General features: G+C 41.3%; 1 protein-coding gene across 1 annotated transcript; it reads left to right on the top strand.

Annotated features, from left to right (window-relative positions):
• Positions 1 to 1,993: 1,993 nt before the first annotated feature.
• Positions 1,994 to 26,908, top strand: LOC136884841 (uncharacterized). Its single transcript, XM_067157129.2, has 2 exons — positions 1,994 to 2,120; positions 23,275 to 26,908. The coding sequence occupies exon 2, from the start codon at positions 23,312 to 23,314 to the stop codon at positions 26,354 to 26,356; it is 3,045 nt and encodes a 1,014-aa protein (XP_067013230.2). The 5' UTR covers positions 1,994 to 2,120; positions 23,275 to 23,311; the 3' UTR covers positions 26,357 to 26,908.
• The last annotated feature ends 975 nt before the right edge of the window (positions 26,909 to 27,883 follow it).

The raw sequence follows: 27,883 nt of genomic DNA on the forward strand, positions 1-27,883 counted from the left end.
TTTCCAATAATCGCATTACCTCTGGTGTTGCTATTTGAGGATCCACCCAGCATCGCAGCTGATGGCTAACAGACAGACGTCCCAGTCCCCGAAGTGAAATTGAAATTATAAAATATTCCTATTTTAGACCTTCAAACTGTCACATAAAATCTCCCGGGGGAGGAGGCGGTAGAATAACATCCACGGCATCCCCTGCCTGTCGTAAGAGGCGACTAAAATGGGCCCCAGGGGCTCTGAACTTTGGAGCATGGGTTGGCGACCACGGGGCCGTTAGCTGAGTCCTGGCATTGCTTCCACTTACTTGTGCCAGGCTCCTAACTTTCATCTATCCTATCCGACCTCTCTTGGTCAACACTTGTTCTTTTCCGACCCCGACGGTATTACGTATGGAGGCGTAGGGAGTCTTTCATTTTCTATCCTTCGTGTCCGACTCGTTGGCTGAACGGTCAGCGTACTGGCCTTCGGTTCAGAGGGTCCCGGTTTCGATTCCCGACCGGGTCGGGGATTTTAACCTTAATTGGTTAATTCCTACGGCACGGGGGCTGGGTTTATGTGTTGTCTTCATCATCATTTCATCCTTATCACGACGCGCAGGTCGCCTACGGGAGTCAAATAGGAAGACTTGCGCCTGGCGAGCCGAACCCGTCCTGGGACATCCCGGCACTAAAAGCCATGCCCTTCGTGGCCCTTGTCTTCCTTTGGCCGATACATTCATTTTTCGAAGTGTCGGATCCCTTCCATTTTCCCCTCTGATTAGTGTTATATAGAGGATGGTTGCCTAGTTGTACTTCCTCTTACAACAATAATCACCACCACCACCTCCCACATAAAATTGGTTTAATAGATCTCAGATTTTTTCAGAACCCCCCATAAGCCGTCAACCTGCAATTCAGTCACTGGCTTTAATGTGATAATGGGGATGTACTTTTCTTTCAAGATATTCCTAAATTGATAGGCCTAAGTACCGGTACAGTATAAGTTAATTATGTATTCTGTAAAATAAGTTCAGTTCGACTCGTGCAGAGCTGTTTGCTCTGTCATAATAAACTGTAAAGCTAGAAATGATCTTTACGAGAGCATGGGAGCCAGTAAAGCGAATGGCTTTGGCTTTGACCTGGACCTTCATTCACACGTCAGATCCCTTGCTGTCAGCAAGAATATGCGAGCTACGTAACTAGACAACTTGCCAGGCTAAACACTGACCTAAGATAACCGAAGGACAATAACTGATTCATGATATGATTCGCCTGGTAGGATCATTGCCAACGCACTGAAATGAAAATATCCACATTGTGTAAATTGATGAACTCTCCAGTTAAGCGTTTACTTATACTAATTTAGTGAATATGAATGCATATAGGTATAGGAAAGAATTACATTGCTATTATTAAACAGACAGCTCCTTTAAAAGAATAGTTTGTGTTTAAGAGTGTGTATGTTTGCAGCTCTGTTTGACGTAATCGCCTCCATGTGCTGCTGATGCATCCTGCAATCGTATTTATTTTTAAAGTGATACTGAGGGTGGGGAAGACGTAAGATTCACTCGAATCTTTTATACTTTTGGTATTCAACCAAATGTATTATTCTGTGTTTTAAGTGAACATCAAAACACGTTTCATTCGGAACAGCCGAGTTAAAGAGCAGGCGTGGAATCATGATAACGAGAAATCTATGTACTCAAGTCTAATGCAGTGATCATATTACTTCACAAAACTATTACTTAATTACTTTAAAAATTAAGTGCACAAAAACAGAGGAACGAAAGATATTATGAAATTAGTCACAAACACTCCGATAAAATGCTACACGTATATTGGCAGACCTAGAGACCGCTGCTTTCTCAGTGTGGACAAGTCACGTGACAAGTTGTTCAGGAAGAATTAAAAACTACTGACTTTGGTATTGCGCAGTATAAGACTGTGATAATGGGGATTACCGTTGGGGATGTACCTTGCTTTCACTTCTACTAGTAGCGGCCAACTTCAGACTTCTTGTAGATCAGGTCGTGGAAAGCAAGCGCAGCAGGTGGATGGAAACTGGCTACGCCTGACACCGAAGTTGTCAATGTCAATTGAAGTCCTGTTACCTGGAAGAGGATAACGTGTAGAGATCAACCAGAGGTAATTATACGTGACTACTTTTACTCGTATTTTATTTTATTTACGCGACACTTGCAATTTTTTTTTTTTTAGTTGAATCTTCGTGGAGTGATTACATTGTAGGGTGACGGATTATGGGGGTTCTGAAAATCTGAGATCTATTAATTTTATATAACAGTTTGGAAGTCTAAAATAGGAATATTTTATAACTATAGAATTTCGATTTGACTTCGGGTACTGGGACGTGAGGATGGCCACAGTCGTCTTGATAGGCCTACAAAAGCCTATTAGCCAGAGCTGTGACGTCACAAGGGTAGTGCTTTGTTCACTATCTCAGCATCACTCGCCGCGTGTAATTCCTATACAACTTACCCGATTTATAAAATCATAGTGAGACAAAATGATCATCATCATCATCTGTTTACCCTCCAGGTTCGGTTTTTCCCTCGGACTTAGCGAGGGATCCCACCTCTACCGCCTCAAGGGCAGTGTCCTGGAGCTTCAGACTCTTGGTCGGGGGATACAACTGGGGAGTATGACAAGTACCTCGCCCAGGCGGCCTCACCTGCTATGCTGAACAGGGGCCTTGTGGAGGGATGGGAAGATTGGAAGGGATAGGCAAGGAAGAGGGAAGGAAGCGGCCGTGGCCTTAAGTTAGGTACCATCCCGGCATTCGCCTGGAGGAGAAGTGGGAAACCACGGAAAACAACTTCCAGGATGGCTGAGGTGGGAATCGAACCCACCTCTACTCAGTTGACCACCCGAGGCTGAGTGGACCCCGTTCCAGCCCTCGTACCACTTTTCAAATTTCGTGGAAGAGCCGGGAATCGAACCTGGGCCTCCGGGGGGTGGCAGCTAATCACGCTAACCACTACACCACAGAGGCGGACGAGACAAAATGATGCAGTAACTTAATAGGGTTACAGACACATAAAGTTGAAGAGGTACGGTAAGGGTTATTCTGCCTGAAGGCAGGTCCGAACCTCCGCAGAGGTGTTCCTGAGCCGGAGGGTGGCCAGTTCCCTTCCGCTCCTCCATTCCCTTACCCCCACCAACAGCGCGTGGCAACCCATCCAATTCCTGACCACGCCCAATGTTGCTTAACTTCGGAGATCTCACGGGATCCGGTGTTTCAACACGGCTACGGCCATTGGCTAAAGTTGAAGAAACGTTATAAAAATTACATACCGGTACAAATAATATACCGGTATGCACTCAAAGTACCTAAATTGCACATTAAAATTCAAAATAGACCTCCTCAGCTGGATTATGTGATGTTCTCTAGGCGTCAGGCGAATTACTGTATCTGAAATGCTATTATTTTATGCTTGTTCGAGCACATAGAATTGTTCATTATTTATGAATACCGTACCGTAATTATTACAAAAAGTCCCAAAATATGATGGATCTTACACACGTACGCGTGCGTGCGCGCACACACGCACACACTAGCAATACTGGACACCTGATCAGTGGAGTTGGTAGCTTAAATGGCCCCGGTTCAATGTTTAGAATCAATCTCCACATACTGTTAATTCGCCTGGCTTGGGGACTGGGTGTTTATGACGTCTTTACCTTTCATTTTATCCTCATTAGGTCACCACCAAGCCTATACAGATGCCACGCACCATTATTATTATTATTATTATTATTATTATTATTATTATTATTATTATTATTATTAAATAAACTTAGAATTTTACAGCGGCCGTACCCATTGTTCACTGGTTAATTAGCTTCCTCAGGAGATCAGTGACGGTGTCTGACCCATGAGTACCCAAAAGAAAATCATTATTTCATATACCTAGTAAATATTGTTGGGAGGGCATCTTTAGGCAATTTTGGATCTCCCCTGGACACAATTAAAACAGAACTGTCTGTTCTCTCCGTAGTGTCTACCAGAATTACATAGTTTTTCAGAAGAATGTCTGATACATTCACCAGCATGTTTACTGGAGTCAAAATCAGCCCAGTGTATAGCACATATCCATTTATCTCACTTTTCTTTATCACTAGGAAACACAAATGTTGAAATGCCCCCTGCCTTATTTGGATGGTAATTAAGTTACAGTACTTGAAGATTGTTTTGTAATACTGTATTAGGAAAATCAGTTTGAATCTTTAAGAAAAGAGAAATTCAGAAGTTACAAGGTCAGTCGCAGGAGTGTCCTGGATTAGGTAGATCCAAAAAATATGGTCTTTAACTTTCTCGTTATAGCTGGCCATATCCTTCACAATGTGCCATTTAATAGGCAGCATTAACAAAGGGAGGACACTTTATCTGCATTGTGTATTTTTTTCTTTCTGGTTGCCGACATTTCAAGGCAGTTACGGCAGGTGGCATTTTTCTGGGGGTGATCAATATTAATATAGATTTCTTATAAAAGTCTACTAGTGGAATATTGATGAAATACAGCCAGTTGCATTTATAGAAATGTATGTAAATTTAACTGTCACCGGGCAAGTTGGCCGTGCAGTTAGGGGTGCGCAGCTGTGAGCTTGCATCTGGGAGATAGTGGGTTTGAACCCCACTGTCGGCAGCCCTGAAGATGGTTTAACGTGCTTTCCCATTTTCACACCAGGCAAATGCTGGGGCTGTACCTTAATTAAGGCCATGGCCACTTCTCACTCCTAGACCTTTCCTATCCCATCATCGCCATAAGATTTATCTGTGTCACTGCAACGTAAAGCAAATAATAATTTAAAAAAAGTAACGGTCGAGTTACTGCAGCGGCGTGTGGTGAACACGTTTCTTACCCCACCTGCAATAAGAAAAAGCCCCTCCACATTACCATTTCCGGTTGGTATTCATGGCAGCATCTTAACCAAAGCTACAGCAGATTTTAAACTCTGTACTTATTGTTTCACCCGGTGACACATCATAATCATACAGTCATGGTTTTCACAGAAATGTATTGAGATTTTTTTGTTTAAAAAAAATCCTAACCTACACTGAGTGAGCAAAAGTTATCTGATATTTTACAGTTTCACTCGCTTATCGATTATAGGTACAGTGACGACAGAGAAAGTATTCCTGACAATGAATAACACTGTTGTATTCATGAAGAATGCCGCAGCATTCGCAAAAGCTTCATCTATAATAAGAACAACATTACAAAAATTCACAGTCTCTACCACCATTACAGGCAAACCTATGGGTGTACAGCGGCAAAATACAAAATTCTTGTATTTCGCACTTGGCTCTGTTTTCATGCCGGGCAACCTAATTATTTGCCAAGTGTACTGAAAAAATTCCTCCACATGTGCCATCAGTGAATAACCCCAAAAACATTATACACACCAAAATCCAAAATAAAATATATGCATTTATTACAATAGATTTAATAAAATACCATAGCTCTCTTTTTATTAGCAAGAAGATGTGCAAGTGGCTATACTGTTAACATATTGATATTTGTCTTATAGCCTCTGATGTGTGGCACTTAACACTTGTACTGTTATTACAAGTAACATACCTTACCCAAGCTAGTTGACCTGTCACCGTAAGGCGCTGTGAATCTCGAGGGTAGTCCACACCCACCTCCAGGATAAGGAGGCTTTAAGCGCATATGTCAACGCAGTGACTTGAATTTCGATGGGGAAGCTCTCTTTCACGCCGGCAAAGAAATCCAGCTCACTGGAGAGTGCTGGACTGTTGTCGAGCGAGCAGATTGTCGAGACAGCTGTACTTGGCTTGACTCAGCTGTTTGCAGTTTTTTAACTTGATAAGAAGTATTCTAAGGAATAAGACAATGTAAATACAAAATTGTTTACCCAGCAGTGCTGGTGTAAATGGGGTTCATTGCATGCCACTGAGTTATTGTATGTCATTTTTTAATCTTTACAATATGTTGATGTGGAAAATCCAATCTTCTGTCCTTCTTCGTGGCAGGCACAGCAATAACTTTTGTGCTGAAGCTGATCATGTCCTTGTTGTTTTTCAATAGGGAACATTACCAAAGCTGTCAGTCTGTTTTTGAGAAATGTTCTTTTTCACCCTCTCTAATCTTTTAGCTTCACTAGTTGTTACTCATATTCTCCTGTTGTTCTAAATTGTGTTCAGTGATGGCCATTAAGGCCATTAAGGCCATTAAGATATCCAGCAAGTGTTAAGCAGTCCCTGGCTTGTGTAATAACCATACCAATATTTCTTTGTTTGCTATTTTACTTATCTCAGTCATTTATTTATCCATTTTGCAGCTGTGAGCTCACATCCGGGAGATAGTGGATTCAAATCCTACTGTCTGCAGCCCTGAAGATGTTTTTCCGTGGTTTCCCATTTTCACACCAGGCAAATGCTGGGGCTGTACCATAATTAAGGCTATAGCCACTTCCTTCCCATTCCTAGGCCTTTCCTGTCCCACCGTCGCCATAAGACCCATCTGTATCGGTGCGACGTAAAACAAATAGCAAAAGTATTTATCCATTTGTTCTGGTATTACTGCTTTTCCCATATAGCAGTAAGGCCTGTTAGAGTTCACTCATCATTGCTTTCTTTTCTTTATCGTATGGCTTATCGTGCCAACTGTGTCCGAGGTCATGTTCGGCTCGCGAGGTTCAGGCCTTTCTATTTGACGCAGATGGCCAGCCTGCATGTCTGGGTGTGGAATGATTATGATATGAAACCCAGTGTCAGCATGTAGCCTACTTCTGTTGAATAACACCAAGGGATCTGCTCAAAGCTTAACGTCCCCATCTGACGGACGAATCACCATCAACAGCATCAGAAAGAGAAGGTTAGGATTTGTTGGACATCTCACGAGGATGGATGACAGTAGGCTGACGAAGAAGATATGGAATGCAACCTGCTTAACTGGAAATAAGTGGATGAAGAAAGTCAGAGAAGATTGGGAGACTATTGGCATAAAGGAAAAAATATCCACAGGATAGGTCCAAATACAAAAAGCTCATGGAAGGTCACAGATGGACAGAAACCAGGATCCAGATTCAGATCACAGAAGCTGAGAGAAAGAGGAGGAGTGAGAGAATGAAGAGGTATTGGGAAGAAAGAAGACGTACCGAACAAGGCACTCGTGATCCTCAGGGGTCGTAACGAACCGAATAGAATTTCAGCCTTCACGTTAAATTTAAAAAGAATGGTTCTCTTCCCACAATAACTGCTATAGAAAAAATTGGCAGTTTTAAAATATGTAACTGTTGAATCAAATTTCTCTGGCTGTCCATATCCGATCATGCAATAGCCACTGCTTCAAGGTCAGTAGGAGGTGCCCTGTTTTATTATACAGTATCAAGCAGATTTTTCAAGAAAAATAAATAAAAACTGACAAAAGGAGATCACCATCATCTTCTTGGCATTTGTCCTGCAATGGAGCAGGGTTCGCTGTTTTGCTAGCCAGTCTCCACTTGATTCTATTAAGTGCATTGTTTGGAACAAGATGAACATAGCGCATATCTTCTTGAAGGCAATCAAGCCAGCATTTCTTGGGCTGACCATGTGGCCTATTTCCAGATGGCGTGATGCGAAGTGCTATCTCTACAAAGGATGTACCGTCTCTACGTATTACGTGGCCATACCACCGAAGTCGGTCTTGCCTACAATTGGGATAACTCCCATGATTTTGCGGATGTCTTATGTTGATGAAGTGATCTAGCCGGGTCTGTCCAAATGACCAGTGAAGCACGCGTATTTCCATGACATGAAGTGCTTACTCATGCTTGACTGTTGCAGGCCAGAATTCAGAGTCATACAGAGTGACTGGGCAAACAGCAGTCCTGTAAACCTTGGACTTCGGGGGGTTTACTAACCCAACGATCAAAGAGAACACCAGTAGTTTACCACCACTTAATCCAGGCTGCATTTACTCATGCACGGGCCATCTGGAATTGTGCCACACTCGGTGTTGACCAAAGAACCAAGATGCTTAAACTGTTCTAGTTTTTTAAAATCTTGGCCATCTATCTGAATGGTTCCATCCATCTGCAGACCACACTCCAAGTATTGGCTGCTGTATTCGTCATTGACGGGACAATAATTTAACACGTGCATGATTGCATTTTTGCCAACCCCTCGAGTTGCTCCTTAGTTTCTGAGCAGTGGTGTATACTCTGGGCTACCAAGGCTATCAGTGAAGCCATAGCATCAGACGAGAACGATGGAAATCCAAAGCGCATTATAATGTAAGCATCTGGCATATTGTTCCATTTACTAAACTTGAACGCAATTAGATAAAACGTCGCTTGCATTTCTGAGAGCAAGGCATCGGAGAAAAATATTGCAGCCCAGGCACTGCATCCTTCTCCCCTTGCCTCACCTCATGCGGTTTGCTGATGAATGCACGAAACATGCATGGGGACTGGTGGGGGGGATAGGTGTACAAGGCTTTGGTCCATAAGATCACCACTGCTAACAAAGGAGAGATAGCTCAAAGACTTGAAGTTCTCCAGAAGTTTCTGAATTGACGCATGCGTTCCTCATCGTATATACTTCATCACCTCATCCTACTGACTTAATTATACAGATAACAGAGTGCTGATATTTCACTCCCTTTTGCTTCTACATCCTTGTAGAAAGACACTACAGGACTACTGTTATAGAAGTAATATAGTTTTCTTTTTATAGGTAGATCTGCTAAAATGTAATGCAGTATTTCAGGTTTAGTGTTCTCTTTGGTTTATTGGAATCGAACCTGTGATCATCGGTCGGACACCACCACTGATCTCCCGAGGAAGCTAAACCAGTGAACCATGGGTACAACTGCTGGTAATGCTGTAAAATTAATAATAATAATAATAATAATAATTGTTACGGAGCTTTTCCGTGGTAGGTAGAGGTGAAAGAAGGTGCGGGTGTGAATAGGTCTCCAGCTACGAAAGCAAAATTAATTTAAAATTTAACAAGGTTATATTTTCTTTTCAAAAACAAAAAAATAACAAGCATGGCAGGTACAAAGTAGCAAGTCAAAAAGGGGAGTTACAATATTTACAGGAATTGGGCTTCGCGCCCTGATTTTACACAGCTTGGGCAATCAGCTCAGTTTTACCCCAAACACGAGTTTTAACAGAGGGGCAGAAAACCCCATTCATACCTAGGAGCCCTTGCTCCAAATTACACAGAAAAGCCTCCACGAGGCATACAACACTTAATTTTCAAAATAGCCACTCGCTCTCAAAATTTAAGCCTCTCCCAGGCCACACCCAACTCCACCTTCAAGTTGTCCTCACTGGACATAGACACAGGGGTACAATACCCAACCTACTGAGGTCTATTAAATGAAAAGGGGCAATTACATGACCTCTAAAATAACAATTTGAGAGGAGGCAATCTGCACTCCTAATACACTTGTTTTTAAAAAAACCTAATCTGGCTCTAGGCCACTAATGCAAGGGCTAATCCCATACTACCGAGGTGACTTTAGAAAAGAGCAATTTGTTTTACATTAACGAAGAATAGGTTGAGAAAATAAGTTCACCTCAAGACAATGTGAGTGGGAGCTCGAGAGGGTTAGCACTCTCTATCCCAATATGCAGCTTAAAAGAGAATAGAAGAAAAGATCGTTACATTTTAGGAAAAGGTTACATGGAGGAACGCTTCGCACCCGCCCCGAGAGTTAAACTGCTGAGCTAGCAAAGAAAGAATTTATTAATCGGCCATTACCTTATTGATGACCGCTGCCGAGGAAAGAGGCGCTTCCTGCCTCCTGCTATGTACTTTATACACTGAAAGATGGAACAGAAGTGGCCCGGAGACCCTAAAATCAGCAGTTTATATCCTCTCGCGGAAGGTTCTAGGCGTTAGGGGAATGAAAACACCCTCCCACAAACTTTTTATTGGCTCGGGTACAGAAACATATCCAAGTTGGGGGAAGATAGATCGGATTGGTCGGAAATAACTCAAAGAAATTCAGGATTGGTTAAATGCAAAACAAGGGGAAAGAGAGGGGTATACAGCCAACTTAAACAATAACTGAAAAAAAAAATTAGCAAAGACAAACATTTGAAATAAAAATTTCTCCAACAAAGTAGTTCTTTGACTTCGCACTAGGTTGCACTATTGTTGATCTTCAGTAGTGTCCTCTAGAAGAGAAAGTTCACACTTCTTACTTCAAGCGAAACAAAAACACATCACAAATGACACAGTTCAAAAACTCAAAGTTTTCCATGTGGTGACATCTTCAGAGAAAGTAGAGAATTAATAGCGTAGATAAAGTTCAGACTTCCTCCAACAGAGGAGTTTCAACTGGCGCACATTTTGAATTAGCGGTGTGGAGGTGTACCGCCCGGTACAATAATGAATAGCATCAGTATAGGCTTGATGGTGACCTAATGAGAATGAAATGAATGGAGGATGTGATAAACACCTAGTCCCCAAGCCAGCGGAATTAAGAGTACGAGGGGGTTGATTCTGAGAATTGAACTGGGCCCATCGGATCAAAGGCAAGCATTCTATCTATTTCGCCACAAAGCTGGATTTAATTTGCTAAACCTTAGGCTACCATATCCACTGATCAGGTGTTGAGTATTGGTAGTAGCAGAGGCCAGGGCAGTAGCTGGTGAAACAGCCTTGATGACACAGCAGGCATCTCCGTTGGCTATTGGCTGCAGTTCAAAATGGTTAGGGCTGGATATTCACTAAGCCAAATATCAAAAAAGGGGTAACCTAAGTCTAGTGGTAGCCCACGTCTTAATCCCAGCATACACTGCTGTTTCTGAGGCATATACTTTAGATGGACTTGTGACTGTCAGTGGCTTGGTCGTGATATAGGCTACTGGGTTCGTGGCTCTGTGTGGCCATTCACAGTTTCATTTTTAAATTTTTTCCCCCCCTCTTAATTTGATCTCTTCCTCCTGGTATGAAAACCAACTATCAGGGTAGTATTTGAAAAATAGACTACAGACAGATGTACAAAGCCTTTAAACATCGCCAGGATGATTTCCATTGCAATTTCCCATAGAGTTAGTTATCTGCTCTTGGACTTAATCATTCTCATGACTAGCACTGATATTTCCAGTATTGTTTCACTTTATCAATTGAAGGTAGAGAATATACAAATTTTTAAATAATATTCTAAATTTTTTTTTGCCATAAGCAAGTTTCCTGTAAAACCAACTGTTGAAAAGATATGTCAGATTTAATGTTTAGGACCCCCTCTGAAACTTCCCTCCTGCTGAATTCTTTTCAACAAATTATAACCACTCGCCCTTATCCTAAACATAAGTACTAAATTTCACAAAAATCCACCTATCTGTTTTCCTGTTGATACTGTGAGACAAACGGACACATTTTAAACTGAGCCCAACCTAGGCTATTATTTGCCCTGTCTGGTGTTAAAAAACAAAACAAAAACAAAAAAACATGTACAAGATAATATTCATAAAGTGTCAACAGAGATGATTTTGTATGTACAAATGACTAGCCCATATGCTGGCGGGGTCTTTTTCTTTTTTTGGGTAAAACTTTTGTGCCTGGGTGTTTAGAAATCTGGCATGGCACAGCTCAGACGACATTACATAACAGTCAGCAAGCTTGCCAACTTCTGGATTCTTAGGTATGGGGAGTTACAAGACCATAAAGTTGGATGGATTAGGTCTGACCAGTGACAAAACCATTGGTCTGGATTGGTATGGAAATGCCACCCTTTTTTTTGTATGTTTGAGCTGTTTGCAATATTCTCTTGTCACTGTAGAATTTATCATACATTGACAACACCATTGGGCTGGAGGCCTCCATTATCCCATAATCAAATGCTCCCAATACTTTCACTTCTCGATCTCCACCACAAACTCCACAGGGAATAAGTCGCTTAATTATCCCATGACTTATTAAAAAGTCGGTGAATTTCACCTCGTCAATATTTACGTTACCACATTGTGAATAGAGCACTCACGTCCAGCATATACCATAACAATTTCCAAATTGGTGGTTCTCTTACTTTTACCGAATGTGGGCAGCCCTGTACCTGGACACAATGTAAGCTCTATCAGAGACAACATGATACTTGGCCGGCCAATAGGAACACAGCAAATGGTTCCATTCAGCTGATTATGCAGTCTTTGTTTTAATTCTTCTAGAGGTAGGCTGGTGGGTCCCTGGCAAGCCTAAAGGAGGGATCTCTCCTTTCTACTACTTAAGGTATCGCTGCACACATAATTTGTATATGATTTTTCTCTTTTGTAAGTATGCCCGCTGGATATGGAAACATCACCCCTTTCTTTTTATTTTTTTTTTTTTGTATGTTTGGGCTCCTTGCATTAATCTCTTGTCACTTTAGATTTTATCATACCTTGTAGCACATGTACAGTAGAACCTTGCATTGCAAGTACACTAAGTTCATCTGTGAGTGTTTTTCAAGACAAGCAAATATTCTATATAAATTCTAACGTGATAAACGAGCAAGAATTTGCTCTACAAGTGTAGTGATTTGTATGTTTAGCGTCACGTAACCACAACTGAGCCAATTGTTTCCCCTACCCTCTTCCTTTCGCTATGGGATTGTGGGTAATCTTCTACCATGCTTGAATTCAATTAGCACGTCTCACTCGCATAATCAAAATCCATAAGTTATTAATTTCATTATAGGACCGTATTGATGGTATAACATTATAGATTGAGATTTCCCACCTAATCAATACTTAATATCTTTGAACGCATGTATTCACATTAAAAATACATTAATCAGTACCAATTTCAATCTCGTAGAGATCATCTTTAGCTGGAGAACATTGACATTAACAAGAATATTAAAGAAATAAAACAAAAAACTACATAAATTCAATACATTACTTCAGTGGACTAAGTGGTATGTTCCGAGCTGTCAGCGGACAGATGGTGTGGAATGACATTAGTAGACGAATAAGTTTGAGTGGCGTCTTTAAAGAGTAGGAAAGATTACAATATGAAGATAAAGTTGGAATTCAAGGGGACAAATTGGGGCAAATATTCATTTATAGGGAGGGGAGTTAGGGATTGGAGTAACTTACCAAGGGATATGTTCAATAAATTTACAATTTCTTTGAAATAATTTTAGGAAAACAACAGGTAGGGAATCTGCCACCTGGGCGACTGCCCTAAATGCAGATCAGTAGTGATTGATTGATTCTAAGACGACGTACGATTTTTGGTATTCATGATAAAATGTGCGTGATGACATATTAAAAATAGTAATATATCATGTCTATAATTCCCTTCACTTGTATTTTAAAACTTTTTAATAATAGATCTTCTTCCACTTTGAGATGGGTCAGTTGTAATCCAAAATGGTTAATCCAGTTTTGTCGTAGTGTGAATAAAGTTGGTTAAAACGTGTCCATTTCTTAGTTTGGAGCTGGATCTAGTGTCTTGTTGGTATACAGTATTAATTCTTGCCAGTTGTTATTATATGGGTGAGAACAACCCTTGCTGTTATAATTGTGAATTGTTTGTGGCGGACCACTCTTTGACGTTTTATTCTAGCGCATTGAATGCACTGTTGTCCATGGCGTGTAGTGAGTGTAGTAGTGTGAGGGATTGAGAGTATATCGGAGAGAGTTCATGGACACCGATAGAACGCACAATGTTCCTAATTTCAGTTTTTAATTCTTCTGCAGTTCGAGGATTATTCCTGTAAACTTTTCCTTTAAGATTTCCCCATAGATTAAAATCACATGTGCTTAAATCAGGCAAACGAGGGGGCCATAGGCCTTTACTGATGATCTGATCATCATCGAACATTTCCCGTAACCGTCGCATAGAGCTACGCACCGTATGGGCCGTTGCACTATCCTGCTGGAAATAGCCGTACCTTTTCTCTTCTTCAGTCAGTTCAGCAAAAAATGGTTCCAGAACGTTGTGAATATAACGGTCAGAAGTAATTGTGTCCTGCAAAAATATCGGACCGATAATTCGTCGGGCACTGATAGCGCACCACACACCCACTTTCACATCGTCCAGAGGTCTCGGCTGTAAAATGTGCGGGTTGTCTGTATCCCAGATTCTATTGTTCTGTGAATTGACATATCCACTCAAATGAAACCAGGCTTCGTCGCTCATAAAAAGAAAGTTCGGATCCACAACACCGTCGTGGACACTATTTATTAGCCTATTGCAAAATCATATTTTTGCATTGAAATCTGTAAGCAGTATGTTATGGACTGAATGAGTCCGATAAGATCGTAAACGTAACAATTTTGTTGCATTACGTGCTGAAGAAGGTGAAATACCACTTTTCTGAGCTAATCTCCGAAGCGACTTATGTGGACTGACCTGGAGTCTTGCCTGTATATCTTCTAACCTCTCTTGTGTGAGAGCTGTTCTCCTTCGCTTCTTTTTCTTATTGTTTATGGAACCAGTACTACGCCACTTGTAAACGAGCTGATGCACGTAATGTTTTGATGGTACTGTCGCACCGGGAAATTGTCTATGGAATTTTCGAAGGCACTTTTTAACTGGTTTCTTCTTCTTGTGCAACTAACACTCGACCAAAAATATTCTTTGCTCTATAGTGTATTTAACCATCGTGATAGTAATCTCACAACACACCTTAAAAGTCCAATATTTTCTAACTAACTGAGGGACAGAGTGCTAAACAGCTGCGCATTGCAGTGAACACTTCTTATCTCGCCGTGTTGACAGAAGCCATATGGCGCTTCCTCTGAACTTCCCGCGGCATGCGAGAAGAAGTCGGAACACTTAAATTATTCTCCCTGTACATTATAGCACATATACAGTAGTGCTCCTGCTGCTGTCAAGGAATACCGTCAGCGCTATCTGAAACGTCAAATTCATGATTGTCGAGTGTTTACCAGAGTTTTCAGCGCATTGCATGAAGCAGGTAGTCTTCCAAGTTCCCATTTTTATTCAGAACGTGTAGTTCAACAACCTGTGCAAGAACAGCAGCACATTATTGAAATGGTGCAGCGTAGTCCTAACCAGCACATGGCGACTTTCTGCACGTATCAATGTCCCACGAACACGTATATGGTGAACAGTACATGCGGAAAAATTGTACCCATTTCAAAACATCAAAGAGTTTGGGTGGGTAAGAAACATACATGTGCATCACTAGCTCAAAAACAAACGTACGTTAAATGTGGTCTACTTCGGAAACCATTCGGAATAAGGCATATGTCGATATGCTTCAAATTATCGTTCCTGTCATGGCCCTGAATATTGATAATTCCTCCTGGAACACCCTGTGTGTATATATATAACTACATTTAAGCTCATTGGACAAAAAAAATGTCACCCTAGTGCGCACGCACAGATGGATCATTAAGTCTGTACAGGTGCTCAACCACATGCAGACTGCCTCTGTGTGAGCAAAAGGCAGTAGCGATCAGTGAGACATTGATAGAGGTATGATTTTTTTGCATTAATTTTTTAACGATTTTGCAAGAAGGACACTAATTTTCATGTTATTTCACGAAATATATGTTACCGTATCGCTTTAATTTCGCTTTAATGAAATTCTAAAATGAATCATTAAAGGTTTCATTACTATCACTGATCGTTGATTATGGAGGTTTAATTGATAGACTGTACATACCTGGTACATACTTTTGAAGCCATTTCCGGACTGCAGGGTCGTCTACCTTCTCCAGCGGGATGTTGGCTTTGAGTAGCATCGCCGTTGTTTCGAAAATAAATTATATTTTTTCACTCTTAGCTTTCTTTTGCATATCTAATGAGAGTTCTATTGTTGCCTACCATTTCACTGTTGGAGTGCTAAATTTACGTTCTGAATGTTCCTTATTTTTAAAACAATGTTTTGAGACAGTATCTTCTTTTCTCCCACTCAATACAAACATACAAAATTTACACATTAAAATATTGCTTTCCAACCAACCGTTGGTCTTTATAGCTATTGTTGAGAGTGAAGGAGAATTTCCTGTTTTGTATGTTTATCAGGAACTCAAGGGAGACTTCATTAGTTAGTCAGAACAAAGAAAAATGAGAACTCTTAAGGTTTCACTTTACTTTGTCCTGCCTGCTGGCTCTTCAGAAATGTGTGCACGTGTGTTTTATATTCAGGAATCATTCAAGAAGAACACTTTCGCACTGCAAGATGTGTGGTTAAGGTTATTTTTAATATGTATAACTTTTGTTTTCTCAACGATTCATTTGTTTCTATACTCGTCCCTGTTTTTATCTCCTTGTAAGATGTGTATTGTTTAATGTAACGCCTTGTGTAATATAAATGCCTAAATGCTTGCCTATTCCCACATTTTGGCTGATGAGGACGCAAATCAGCGTTGAAACTAGTTCCAAGTACAAATACATGTTATAAATAAACTATAACATTTTTGTATTGAAAAGGTGGACCGTTTTAAGTTTTCCTATCATCCTTTCTCAGTTCAATACGGACAAAAATGAAATTCCTAGGTTTAAATCAAAATATTTTTGTCGCGTTTATCGTTAATGCGAAAAAATCATGCCTCTAGACATTGATGTTTCAAGCAGACAGTGAATGTCAGCATGGGTAGATGTAAGGATGTGAGAGAGTGGCAGAAAGGGGCAATCCTATTTGGTCGTGCCCATGGGCATACCGTGTATGAGGTTGCCAGATTTGTTGATGTTTCGCAGTGGACTGTTCAATGTATCTACAAGCAGTGGTGTACTACACATGGCCATGAAACACATCAGAATTGTGGTCGGATAAATATCCTGAATGAGAGGGACCAGAGATGTGTTTCACGGCTTGTGAATCAAAATCGCTTTCAAACCCAACAAGAATTGCTGCAGTCAGTGAATGAAGGTCCATCCCAACCTGTTAGGAGAGAACACTGCGACAGGAAATGCATGCAGTCGGTCACCTCACAAAAGGCCATTGGTCACACAGACACATAAAGTTGTGCATCTTCAATGGGCTAGAAATCATTGAACACGGCAATAGCTGATTGGCGGATTGTAATGCGGTCTCACGAATCACATTTTTGCTTGTATTCCAATGACGCACGTTGTCGAGTGCAAAGAAGGCCACATGAAGCATTTCATCCTGGATGTGTGCAAGGTCAGGTTCAAGCCGGAGGTGGATCTGTGATGTTTAGTGGGTGTTTTTTGTATCATGGATTGGGCCCGCTCACTCAGGTGACCACTACATGAAGCAGCAAGTTCATTTAAATATTCTAGATGATCAGGTGTTGCTTTTCAGTCAACATCTGCATGTTGAGTATGCTATTGATACTCCGATTTTTCAAGATGACGACAGCAAAGTTCATCGGGCTGGATGCCCCCCTCCCTATTACATCTCTATTGGTCTGCAATATCACCTGACTTGAACCCCATTGAAAATCTGTGGGACATGTTGGATCAGCGGGTAAAATCCATCATCAGGCTCCCCGCAATTTGGTAGAATTGCACAATCAAATCCTCAGCGAGTGGCTTAAGCTGGATGCGGCATACCTGCACAACCTTGTGGACTCACTTCCTAACAGAAACCAAGCACTTATCAAGTCCAGAGGCGGAGTTACACGGCATTAAATGATTTTTATTTATTTATCCGTGTTCGAAATCACTACAATATAGTTACAACTACTCTATTTACACTTTGTTTTTCAACTGTTGCAATAGCAATGATTTCTGCAGGGGTGAGTAATTTTTGTCTGGTGAGCTTATACAGATGTATAAAAATGTCTATAAAAAGCTAAGAAAAATAAGCTGTGCACTAAAGGTTCAGATTGTGATGCACCCAAAATGAATGCCGTCAAGTGCGTTCCTTGTCGCTTCAAGCAGCTCTTTGTCTGTACATATGGCAGGACAGAGATGACATTCTGGCAGAACTAAAACGTAACTTTACAGGTTTTTATGGATGCAAAAATTTGTATGTTGTCCTCAAAAGATAGCCTTGAAGCTATCTTGTGCTCTATGGATATGATGCTTAGGGTTGTTAGTCGTCGTTGTCCTGTTAAGTTTCTGAGTTCATTTTTTATTTTCTTTAGTTTGCTGAGACTCCTTTCATTTGAGGCAACTAAGACTCTTATTGTAAGGTAAATTCTCAACGCTGTCATTATGTTGGGGAAACCCTATTCAAGTCCGTTCTTGTACACAGTACTGCCATAAGTTCTGTCAATAAAATCTAAACCCGCTGTAGCATGATAATTGTGAATGAAGAAGCGTGGTAATACTGTATGTTGTGTTCACAAAGTTACTTTCATGACTCCACCAGTAACCGGCTTGCAGTATGCCAACAGCAGGCAGCAGTGAAAGATGGAGTGCGGAATGTATGAGAATTGTATAGCTGTATTGGTGTTATTTCACTGCGGAAAGCGAGCTAAGAAAATTTTTTTTAGGCTGAAACCTCTCTGTATCAATGAACGATTTGTGTTTCGGACAATAGCACGGTTTGAACAAATGGTTCCAACTGCTTATCATGTCAAATCAGGCTGTCTTAGGTGTGTACGCAGAAAAGAAGTTGTGAATGCTGTTCGTGCAAGAATTTGACGCAATCCTTTGCGTAAACAAACAAGTTTGCCTTGTGAAATGATTATATCTCCACAAACTATGTCACATATTTTGAAGGATGATTTAAGAGTTGGTGCATGTAAAAGATACACACAGCATTTACTAGCTGAAAAATTAAAGGTAATACGCCGGGTTCGATCCCACGCTCTGTTAACGATGTGTGGGGAGAGCCAGTATTGCAACATCCTATTTACAGATGAAAAAATATTCTAATACCAATATAGTTGATCCATTATTGGGCATTATTCACTGTGGAAGAGTCATTTAACAAGCAAAATGATCATGTGGACACACGGTCCTCCAAGGAAGCAAGATAAAAAGTTCCATGTGTGCAGCACAGACATCACCCTGCTTCTGTTGTGGTATGGTGGACAGTTTCCTGGTGGGGAGCTTATGAGGTCCATTTTTGCGAAGGTGAAGTAAAAAATTCTGCAGCTGTCTACCAGAGAGTGTTGGAAAAGGTGATACCATGTATCAATTTGTAGGTTGTTTGAAGGGAAACCATGGATTTTTCAGCAGGACAAAGCTCCTGCATATAAAGCAAGAATGACGCAGCAGTGGTTGTCAACCAATGTCCCACGCTTCATACCTGCTACTGCCTGGATTAGTGGATGTCCGGACCTTACTCCATTGGATTATTCTCTGTGGCAGAAGCTCGAGGCGATAGCATTTCAAAACGGCACTGCAGTATTGAGAAGTTAAGAAAATCAATCACGTCAGTTGCCAAAAAAAAATCCACTGGACACAATTCATGCAGCTATTGAGGAGTGGCCTCAAAGTCTTCGCCACTGTGTTGCAGCACATGGTGATCATCTTGAATAAGAGTATGTTCATTCTGTAGCATTTTGTGTTTTTTTCTTCAGAATATATGTGTATTATGTATGTACACTGACTGACAGAGCAAATGCAACACCAAGAAGGAGTGGTCAGAACTTTATGCCAGTTGCAGGGTAGACTGACGTCACTGAGGTATGCTCATGATGTGAAATGCGCCGCTGTGCTGCGCACGTAGCGAACGATAAATGGGACACGGCGTTGGCGAATGGCCCACTTCATACCGTGATTTCTCAGCCGACAGTCATTGTAGAACGTGTTGTCGTGTGCCACAGGACACGTGTATAACTAAGAATGCCAGGCCACCGTCAACGGAGGCATTTCCAGCAGACAGACGACTTTACGAGGGGTATGGTGATCGGGCTGAGAAGGGCAGGTTGGTCGCTTCGTCAAATCGCAGCCGATACCCATAGGGATGTGTCCACGGTACAGCGCCTGTGGCGAAGATGGTTGGCGCAGGGACATGTGGCACGTGCGAGGGGTCCAGGCGCAGCCCGAGTGACGTCAGCACGCGAGGATCGGCGCATCCGCCGCCAAGCGGTGGCAGCCCCGCACGCCACGTCAACCGCCATTCTTCAGCATGTGCAAGACACCCTGACTGTTCCAATATCGACCAGAACAATTTCCCGTCGATTGGTTGAAGGAGGCCTGCACTCCCGGCGTCCGCTCAGAAGACTACCATTGACTCCACAGCATAGACGTGCACGCCTGGCATGGTGCCGGGCTAGAGCGACTTGGATGAGGGAATGGTGGAACGTTGTGTTCTCCGATGAGTCACGCTTCTGTTCTGTCAGTGATAGTCACCGCAGACGAGTGTGGCGTCGGCGTGGAGAAAGGTCAAATCCGGCAGTAACTGTGGAGCGTCCTACCGCTAGACAACGCGGCATCATGGTTTGGGACGCTATTGCGTATGATTCCACGTCACCTCTAGTGCGTATTCAAGGCACGTTAAATGCCCACCGCTACGTGCAGCATGTGCTGAGGCCGGTGGCACTCCCGTACCTTCAGGGGCTGCCCAATGCTCTGTTTCAGCAGGATAATGCCCGCCCACACACTGCTCGCATCTCCCAACAGGCTCTACGAGGTGTACACATGCTTCCGTGGCCAGCGTACTCTCCGGATCTCTCACCAATCGAACACGTGTGGGATCTCATTGGACGCCGTTTGCAAACTCTGCCCCAGCCTCGTACGGACGACCAACTGTGGCAAATGGTTGACAGAGAATGGAGAACCATCCCTCAGGACACCATCCGCACTCTTATTGACTCTGTACCTCGACGTGTTTCTGCGTGCATCGCCGCTCGCGGTGGTCCTACATCCTACTGAGTCGATGCCGTGCGCATTGTGTAACCTGCATATCGGTTTGAAATAAACATCAATTATTCGTCCGTACCGTCTCTGTTTTTTCCCCAACTTTCATCCCTTTCGAACCACTCCTTCTTGGTGTTGCATTTGCTCTGTCAGTCAGTGTATATTAATGGGTTTTGCATAGTTTTATTTAGTAGTTATATGCATTGAAAGTACTGACAGAACTTATGGCAGTACTGTGTATATTAACATCAAAAGACTTGATGATGTAGCCGTTTTCATATTAGGTCATATATCGAAAGCATGACACTTAAAACTCTCCTCTTTTTATCACCGGATCGTCATTCTCTAAGTCTTCTTTACAGCGGTAACTAACTCAAGCTTCTAGTTCTTCAATATTTCTCTATTCATTGTTTCAAACTGAGATCTTTTGGGGAACCAGATCTGTCGGTTCTACAATTATGTCTCTGTATGTTTATTTAGTTTATTATTTACTGGGGCTACAGATGGACTTGCTTCGCTATAGCATTTAAAATCCTGTTTCCAGTCATTCGACCAGTTCAGAAATGAAATGAATGAAGCCCTCATCTAGCAGCGAGGACAGGCATTGTGCCAGCTGCCGAAGCCTGTCGCACTGCACTCCTCTAGAGCAATGATTAATGCCTGACACATGAAATGAAATTATATTGGAGAGTGTTGTTGGAATGAAAGATGACAGGGAAAACCGGAGTACCCGGAGAAAAACCTGTCCTGCCTCCGCTTTGTCCAGCACAAATCTCACATGGAGTGACTGGGATTTGAACCACGGAACCCAGCGGTGAGAAGCTGGTGTGCTGCTGCCTGAGCCACAGAAGATCCTGTTATAGCATTAATCACGTTAAAATACATTCACGCGTAGTGTTTACCGTCCTGTTATCGTAGTCACAAAGATGCACACACGAGATGCTGTCTGTTGTGTAGAACCTAATAGTTGCACCTCAAATGAACCACCATCTTGAACTCAATCAACTGCTCATTAGCATATCAACCAACTACAGACCACTTGTACCAACACAACATAACCACTTCAACGGCAAAACCACAACATGAGTTCACATACTTAACTCGATTAACGACTCTCGCTAACAACTCAACTCAACAACCCACGATGGTCTTTTATATACCTTGCCTGGTCAGGCTTCCAGAAAAGTATAGCTCAACATGTTTTCCCATATCTTCTCGAGTCTACAGTAACGTGTACAAATGAATAGAACATTCTGTAAAAATCAACTGACAAAGGTGTGTTGTTCTAGTTGCACAACATTCCATCAGATTTATACATCACATTTACAGGTAATAATAAAAGATATACCATTAATTACCTGTTCTTACATTAAATAAAGTTGTATTAATAAACATACAGCAGAAGTATCGTGACATAACATCACATGTTCTGTTACACAGGACAGATCATAAGACACACAAATAATAAATGATATGACCACAATTTATACTATATAAAGTCCATACTGGCAACCTGTCATACACAACTACATAGATAATAATAATAATAATAATAATAATAATAATAATAATAATAATAATAATAATAATAATAATAATAATAAAAAACCAGTGTATGTAGCCACACCTCACAAGTCATCATAATAATAATAACACCACCTACTAATTGAGCTTGATATTTTCACTATTTACCCATGGGTTTAGAGAATTGTTTTCAAGTTATGCTAGTCCATTACACACTTGCATCACTGTCCATCCTCTCCTTTTTCTTACTCAGCATCAAACTCTTCATTGTGCATTTAGCTCCTTTTATAGTTTTTTGTTTTGTAGTCTACTAATAAAGTTTTTCTTCTTTTACCATATGAAATTATACAGGATGTATCCGTGATTATGTGTCGCAAAAAGTTCTGCCTTACTCGTTCGAATATCCCTGGTGTCGTTTGAATAGCATCGCAGGCAGTGAGAATTCTTGCTAAGAGATCCTCTTCAGTCCCGACGGGTGTCTCATACACAAGGTACACTGGCCCCAGAAAAAGAACTCAAATGGGATGAGATCAGATGAACGAGCGGGCCATGAAACAGAACCTCTTCTTCCTGTCCACTTTGCTGGGAATGTCTGATCCAGGTGTTCACTAATCCTCAGTCCAAAGTGAGGTAGGGCTCCATCATGTTGTAACCACATCCGTTGATGAAGGGCAAGATGGATGTGTTCCAGGAACGTGGGTAGTACATCTCTGAGCACCACTGTGTACACTGCTATATTAGGCGGGGAGAGAGAAGACGGACGTTGAACAACTTGAGATCAGGTGAACAACGTTTCCGGACTGCAGTTCCTTTTCTCAAATTTGCCGTCCTCCATCATCCCTGAAAGTTTGTAACATCATCATGGATACACCCTGTATACCTATAGTTAAAAAAAAAAAAAAAACATACTTGTCCAGTTTAGTGACCTCCACCCCAATCCAGTACCTTGGGCACAAGCCTTATCTGCCCCCCCCTGCTCCCTTAGTTACATCCCTGTCCATACCTGAAGATTTGCCCACTTTTTGTATTACATCTTGTACATCCCAGTAAATAGGAGAGTACTGTATTCTGATTACATGACTATTTATCTGTAACATTCTTCTTTTCCAGATTGTGTTACGAGGTATATCTAGCACCTAAGAACAAAATGGCCGAAGGAGGTGAAAATGTCTTGCCATCATGGGAAGCGAGAGCTACTGATATGCAGCAGAAGTTTTTCAACTCGTTTGGCGAGTTTGACTGGGACTTGTATCAGTCCTCAGAAATGATATCTTTGGAGAGAAAAGTGGGCTTTGCTCTGTTTGGCCCACCTTCCGAGCTACCCTTTACGATCACAGAGAGAATAACTTGTGCTCTTTTGGAAGGTGACAAGAAGACATTCCTTCTTTTCTTTCAAGACGATGATTGGGAGATACTTCGCTCTTCTGCCCTGAGATTCTCCGAAACACTCGTGGTCAGCACCTTGTTCACATCGTGTAATGAAGTATCTAATTACGAGGCTCTTAAAGAATATGATGTCATCAAGACGATATGTTCTTTTCTTATCAGTGGGGAGAAGGAGAAATTTCTTAATTATTTCTCAGAAGATTTTTGGAATTTCTTTCAGAAATCTTTGAATGATTTTATAGAAGAGCAGGTAAAGGATACACTATTTGGATGTGCAGAAAATCAATCCGTTTATACATACAAGCAAATTGATATTATTAATAGAATATACTATATTGTAAGGAGTGGAGATCTGCAGAAATTTTGTCACTACCTCCCAGAAAGCAAATTGTTCTCAATAGAGAGCACAGCTCTCGAATTCCTACATGAAAAAGTTGGCAGGAGTCTGTTTGGATTTAAAATATTTAGCTACAGTGAGAATCAGAAAAAGATGATTGAGAAGGTAAGCATAGCCATTTTGCGGGATGATGAAGCAACATTTCTTCATTTCCTTGGGATAAGAGAGTGGAATGAGTTCCAGGAATCTATAGGCAAGTTGTTGAGAGAAAATATTGGGAAGTGTTTGTTTGGATGTCCTGGGGAGCCACCTCCAAAGAAAAATACAAACCAGACTGGTTATCCTAGCAAACAGTATGAAACAATTAAAAAATTATGTTCTGTTATACAGAAGGAAGACAAACACGAGCGATCTGAAAATGGAGAGATATACATGTCCATCATATTTCTGTGCTTGGAGGTTGTGGGAAAGGAATCCTCTGATGTTCTGCCGGTAGCAATTTTTAGGGTCCCAAATGGCCCAAATGGATCATTTTTTATAGATTCAAGCAGTCGAGTATATAAAGACTGGGATGACTTTTTGGAAAATAATGTACTCCCAAAATGTAGATACTGCTTTCCTCGCCATGGAATTTACCAGGCGGATGATGAAGGTTTCGTTCTTGTGGACTTTGGTAAAACTCCGGCTAGTAAAGTAAGCAATAAGGTCCTTACCGTTATGGATGTTGCAAATGCTGGTGTCTGTCTGGGCACCACTGCTATTTCCATTGCATCTCTTTTTGTTCCTGTAGCTGGCCCATTCATAGCTACATCTGTTGTAGCAGGATCAACTGCAGGTATGTACGGAGTGTTTCGAAGTTCTAAGACATTGGTTGACAGAGCACAACATAACCAGAGTATAGAACTGACCGATTCTGAAGCTCGAAGTTGTTGGATTTCGCTAGCGGGCAGTGTCATCGGAACAGCTTCGATGGGGGCGACTACTGCATTGACTCGGATGGCACAGACGGGACAAGTGGTGGGCAGGACCACTCGCATTGCTACCACTGTCCTGAACATCGGCTCCCTGGTCATTAATGGTCTTGGAGTTATTCACGGAGCTTTTATGCTTCACAGCAAGTACAACGATGGTGAGCTGACTGCTCTAGATGTTTTCCAGTTTTCTGCATCTGTTCTTTTTTTTACTCACTCTGTGGTGAACATGAAAACTGCTGACACGATCATAAGAGAGACGCAAAACGATGTTATACAGAAATATGAAGCCAACCTCAGGAGCAACAGGCACCGCAAGATGTTCCGCAAAGTTGCAAGGAACACGCAGAAGGACATGGGTGCAGTAGAAGGCCGAGCAAAGGTTATTCGCAGTTTGAGAACAATCGAGAACAAAGATGACTTTTTTGCTGGCTTGGTGCGTTCGGACAAAGATTTTCGAAAGACTGGGAGTAAAGTGAAGTTTACTGAAAATGGACTTGTTGAAATAAATAGCCAATTTAAAATAGATCCTATGAAGTTTGCTCAGATAAGTAGGGACCAGCGTCAAATAATATTGAAAGCTACTCAGAATTTGGCAAATGGTAATTTGTCACACCAAGATTTTATAGCGAGGACTGATGCCATTTTTACACAGCATAATATTTCTCTTACTGTGTCGGAAAGAAATGAGTGCGTGTCCAATATTACTGGTATTCTGGTTGGGAATAGTTTTGCAGGCATTAGTTCAGACGGTCAGAGGGTGTTGCAGTTGACAATGTTGTATGAGATGGCTGATGTTTGTAAAATTCTGATGAATGTGGACAAGAAGCTCCACTTGCGACTGCTAGAAGCAGCTGTTCGTTTGTCTGAAATTTTGGGATGGACCAACGAAAGTAATTTTGTGAAGGTCTTGAATTTTGTGCTCCGAACAGTTTACAATATTGCATCCAAGATGGAGGAGAAATATCAAGAAGATCTACAATGGTCTAAATGTGAGAAAGGTTCAGATTTTGATCAGGATGAGTTTGACAGAAACTACAAAATAAGTGGAAAACGGTTTGATCATTTCTGTTCTGTCGTGCTGGAACAGTTTGTGTCTGAACCTTTGATTCTTGATTCTCTTAAGGCAGCTTTTCAACTAGGTAGAGACTTCAACTATGGTACAGATAATGTCAAGGATAAGACGGAGGACAGTAGCATACTTCAATCAGCTGTAGAAACTGAAAAGGTGTTGCAGTACTCAGGCAACGGTACTTTCACGAAAGCTCGACCATTTTGGGTAAATGGGAGTTTAAAGACTCTGAGTGAAGATGAAATTTTTGATATTGTGCAAGAAGTGACTGGGTTTCTGGTTGATGCTACAAATTGTTTTATTGATTTTGAAGGTATGCACGCCAATGCTACGGCCAAGAGTCCTGACGGAGGTGCAACATATGTAGTTATAAGATGCAATGTTGAAGAAGATACTGTCACTGCACAGCCTTATGCTGTAGATTAGTAAATTGAGATGGATTGAATTTATTGTTTGTGGGCTTGTAAAGCTTTCACTTGTATGTTTACATATCCATATTCTTTGTCAGTGCCTTTAAATCATTCACTACTGATCTGCATTTAGGGCAGTCGCCCAAGTGGCAGATTCCCTATCTGTTGTGTTGCTAGCCTTTTCTTAAATGATTTCAAAGAAATTGGAAATTTATTGAACATCTCCCTTGGTAAGTTATTGCAGTCCCTAACTCCCGTTCCTATAAATGAATATTTGCCCCAATTTGTCCTCTTGAGTTCCAACTTTATATTCATATTGTGATCTTTCCTACTTTTAAAGACAACTCTCAAACTTATTCGTTTACTAATGTCATTCCACTCCATCTCTCCACTGACAACTCGGAACTTACAACTCGATGACATGCTCTATTGGTGAAAAATATCTAATTCCCTCCATGGGAATTTAGAATTTTCCACTTACAACTTAGTCGAGCAGCTCGTCTTCTTTCTCCCTGGTCTTCCCAGCCCAAACTTTACAACGTTTTTTAACGCTACTCTTTTGTCATAAATCACCCAGAACAAATCGAGCTGCTTTTCTTTGGATTATTTCCAGTTCTTGAATCAGATAATACTCTTGAATGTCTCATACACTGGAACCATACTCTGTTTGGGGTCTTACCAGAGACTTATATGCCCTCTTCTTTACATCCTTATTACAAGCCCTAAATACCCTCATAACCATGTGCAGAGATCTGTATCCTTTATTTACAATCCAATTTATGTGATTACTCCAATGAAGATCTTTTCTTATATTAACACCTAGGTATTTACAGTGATCCCCATAAGGAACTTTCACCCTATCAACACAGTAATTAAAACAGAGGATTTTTCCTATTTGTGAAACCCAACAACCTGACTTTTAACCCCGTTTATCATCTGCTGTCCATCTCACGCCAATACTACAACCATTAGTCCTGACGGAGGAACAGCATTTGTAATTATAAGATGTAATGTTGAAGAAGATACTGTTACTGCACAGTCTTATGCTGTAGATTAGTAAACATGAAAAAAAAAAAAAAAAATGTTTGTATCAATCGATCGATCAATCAGTCACCACTGATCTACATTTAGGGAAGTCGTCCAGGCGGCTGAATCCCTATCAGCTGTTTACATAGTCTTCTAAATAATTTCAAAGAATGTGATATGACCGGTCTTAGCAGCTGCTGTTGCTCGTCACTTGAGCGGTGTCAGCCTTAATGAATAAAAGAGGACTTCGAAATTGAATACTGCATTCCAACATTTTCCACAGCGGCCCACGAGACCCACTTTTTGCAATGCAACTTTCTTTCAACCGTGAGGAGTCCCCTCTTCTATAAAAAATTAACCAATTTGCCATCTCAACCAGTAAGTTTGAATTGTTTGCAAGACTAACATTAACAATGGATTTATATGCAAGACCACTTTTACAAGGACAATTCTATTTCAAGAACATGTTTTAAAGTATCATTTTAAGTGCAACAAGAAGGAATGTATGTGTGTTATT

The sequence above is a fragment of the Anabrus simplex genome, chromosome 13 (genome assembly GCF_040414725.1).
Source record: "Anabrus simplex isolate iqAnaSimp1 chromosome 13, ASM4041472v1, whole genome shotgun sequence".
Classification (NCBI taxonomy): domain Eukaryota; kingdom Metazoa; phylum Arthropoda; class Insecta; order Orthoptera; family Tettigoniidae; genus Anabrus; species Anabrus simplex.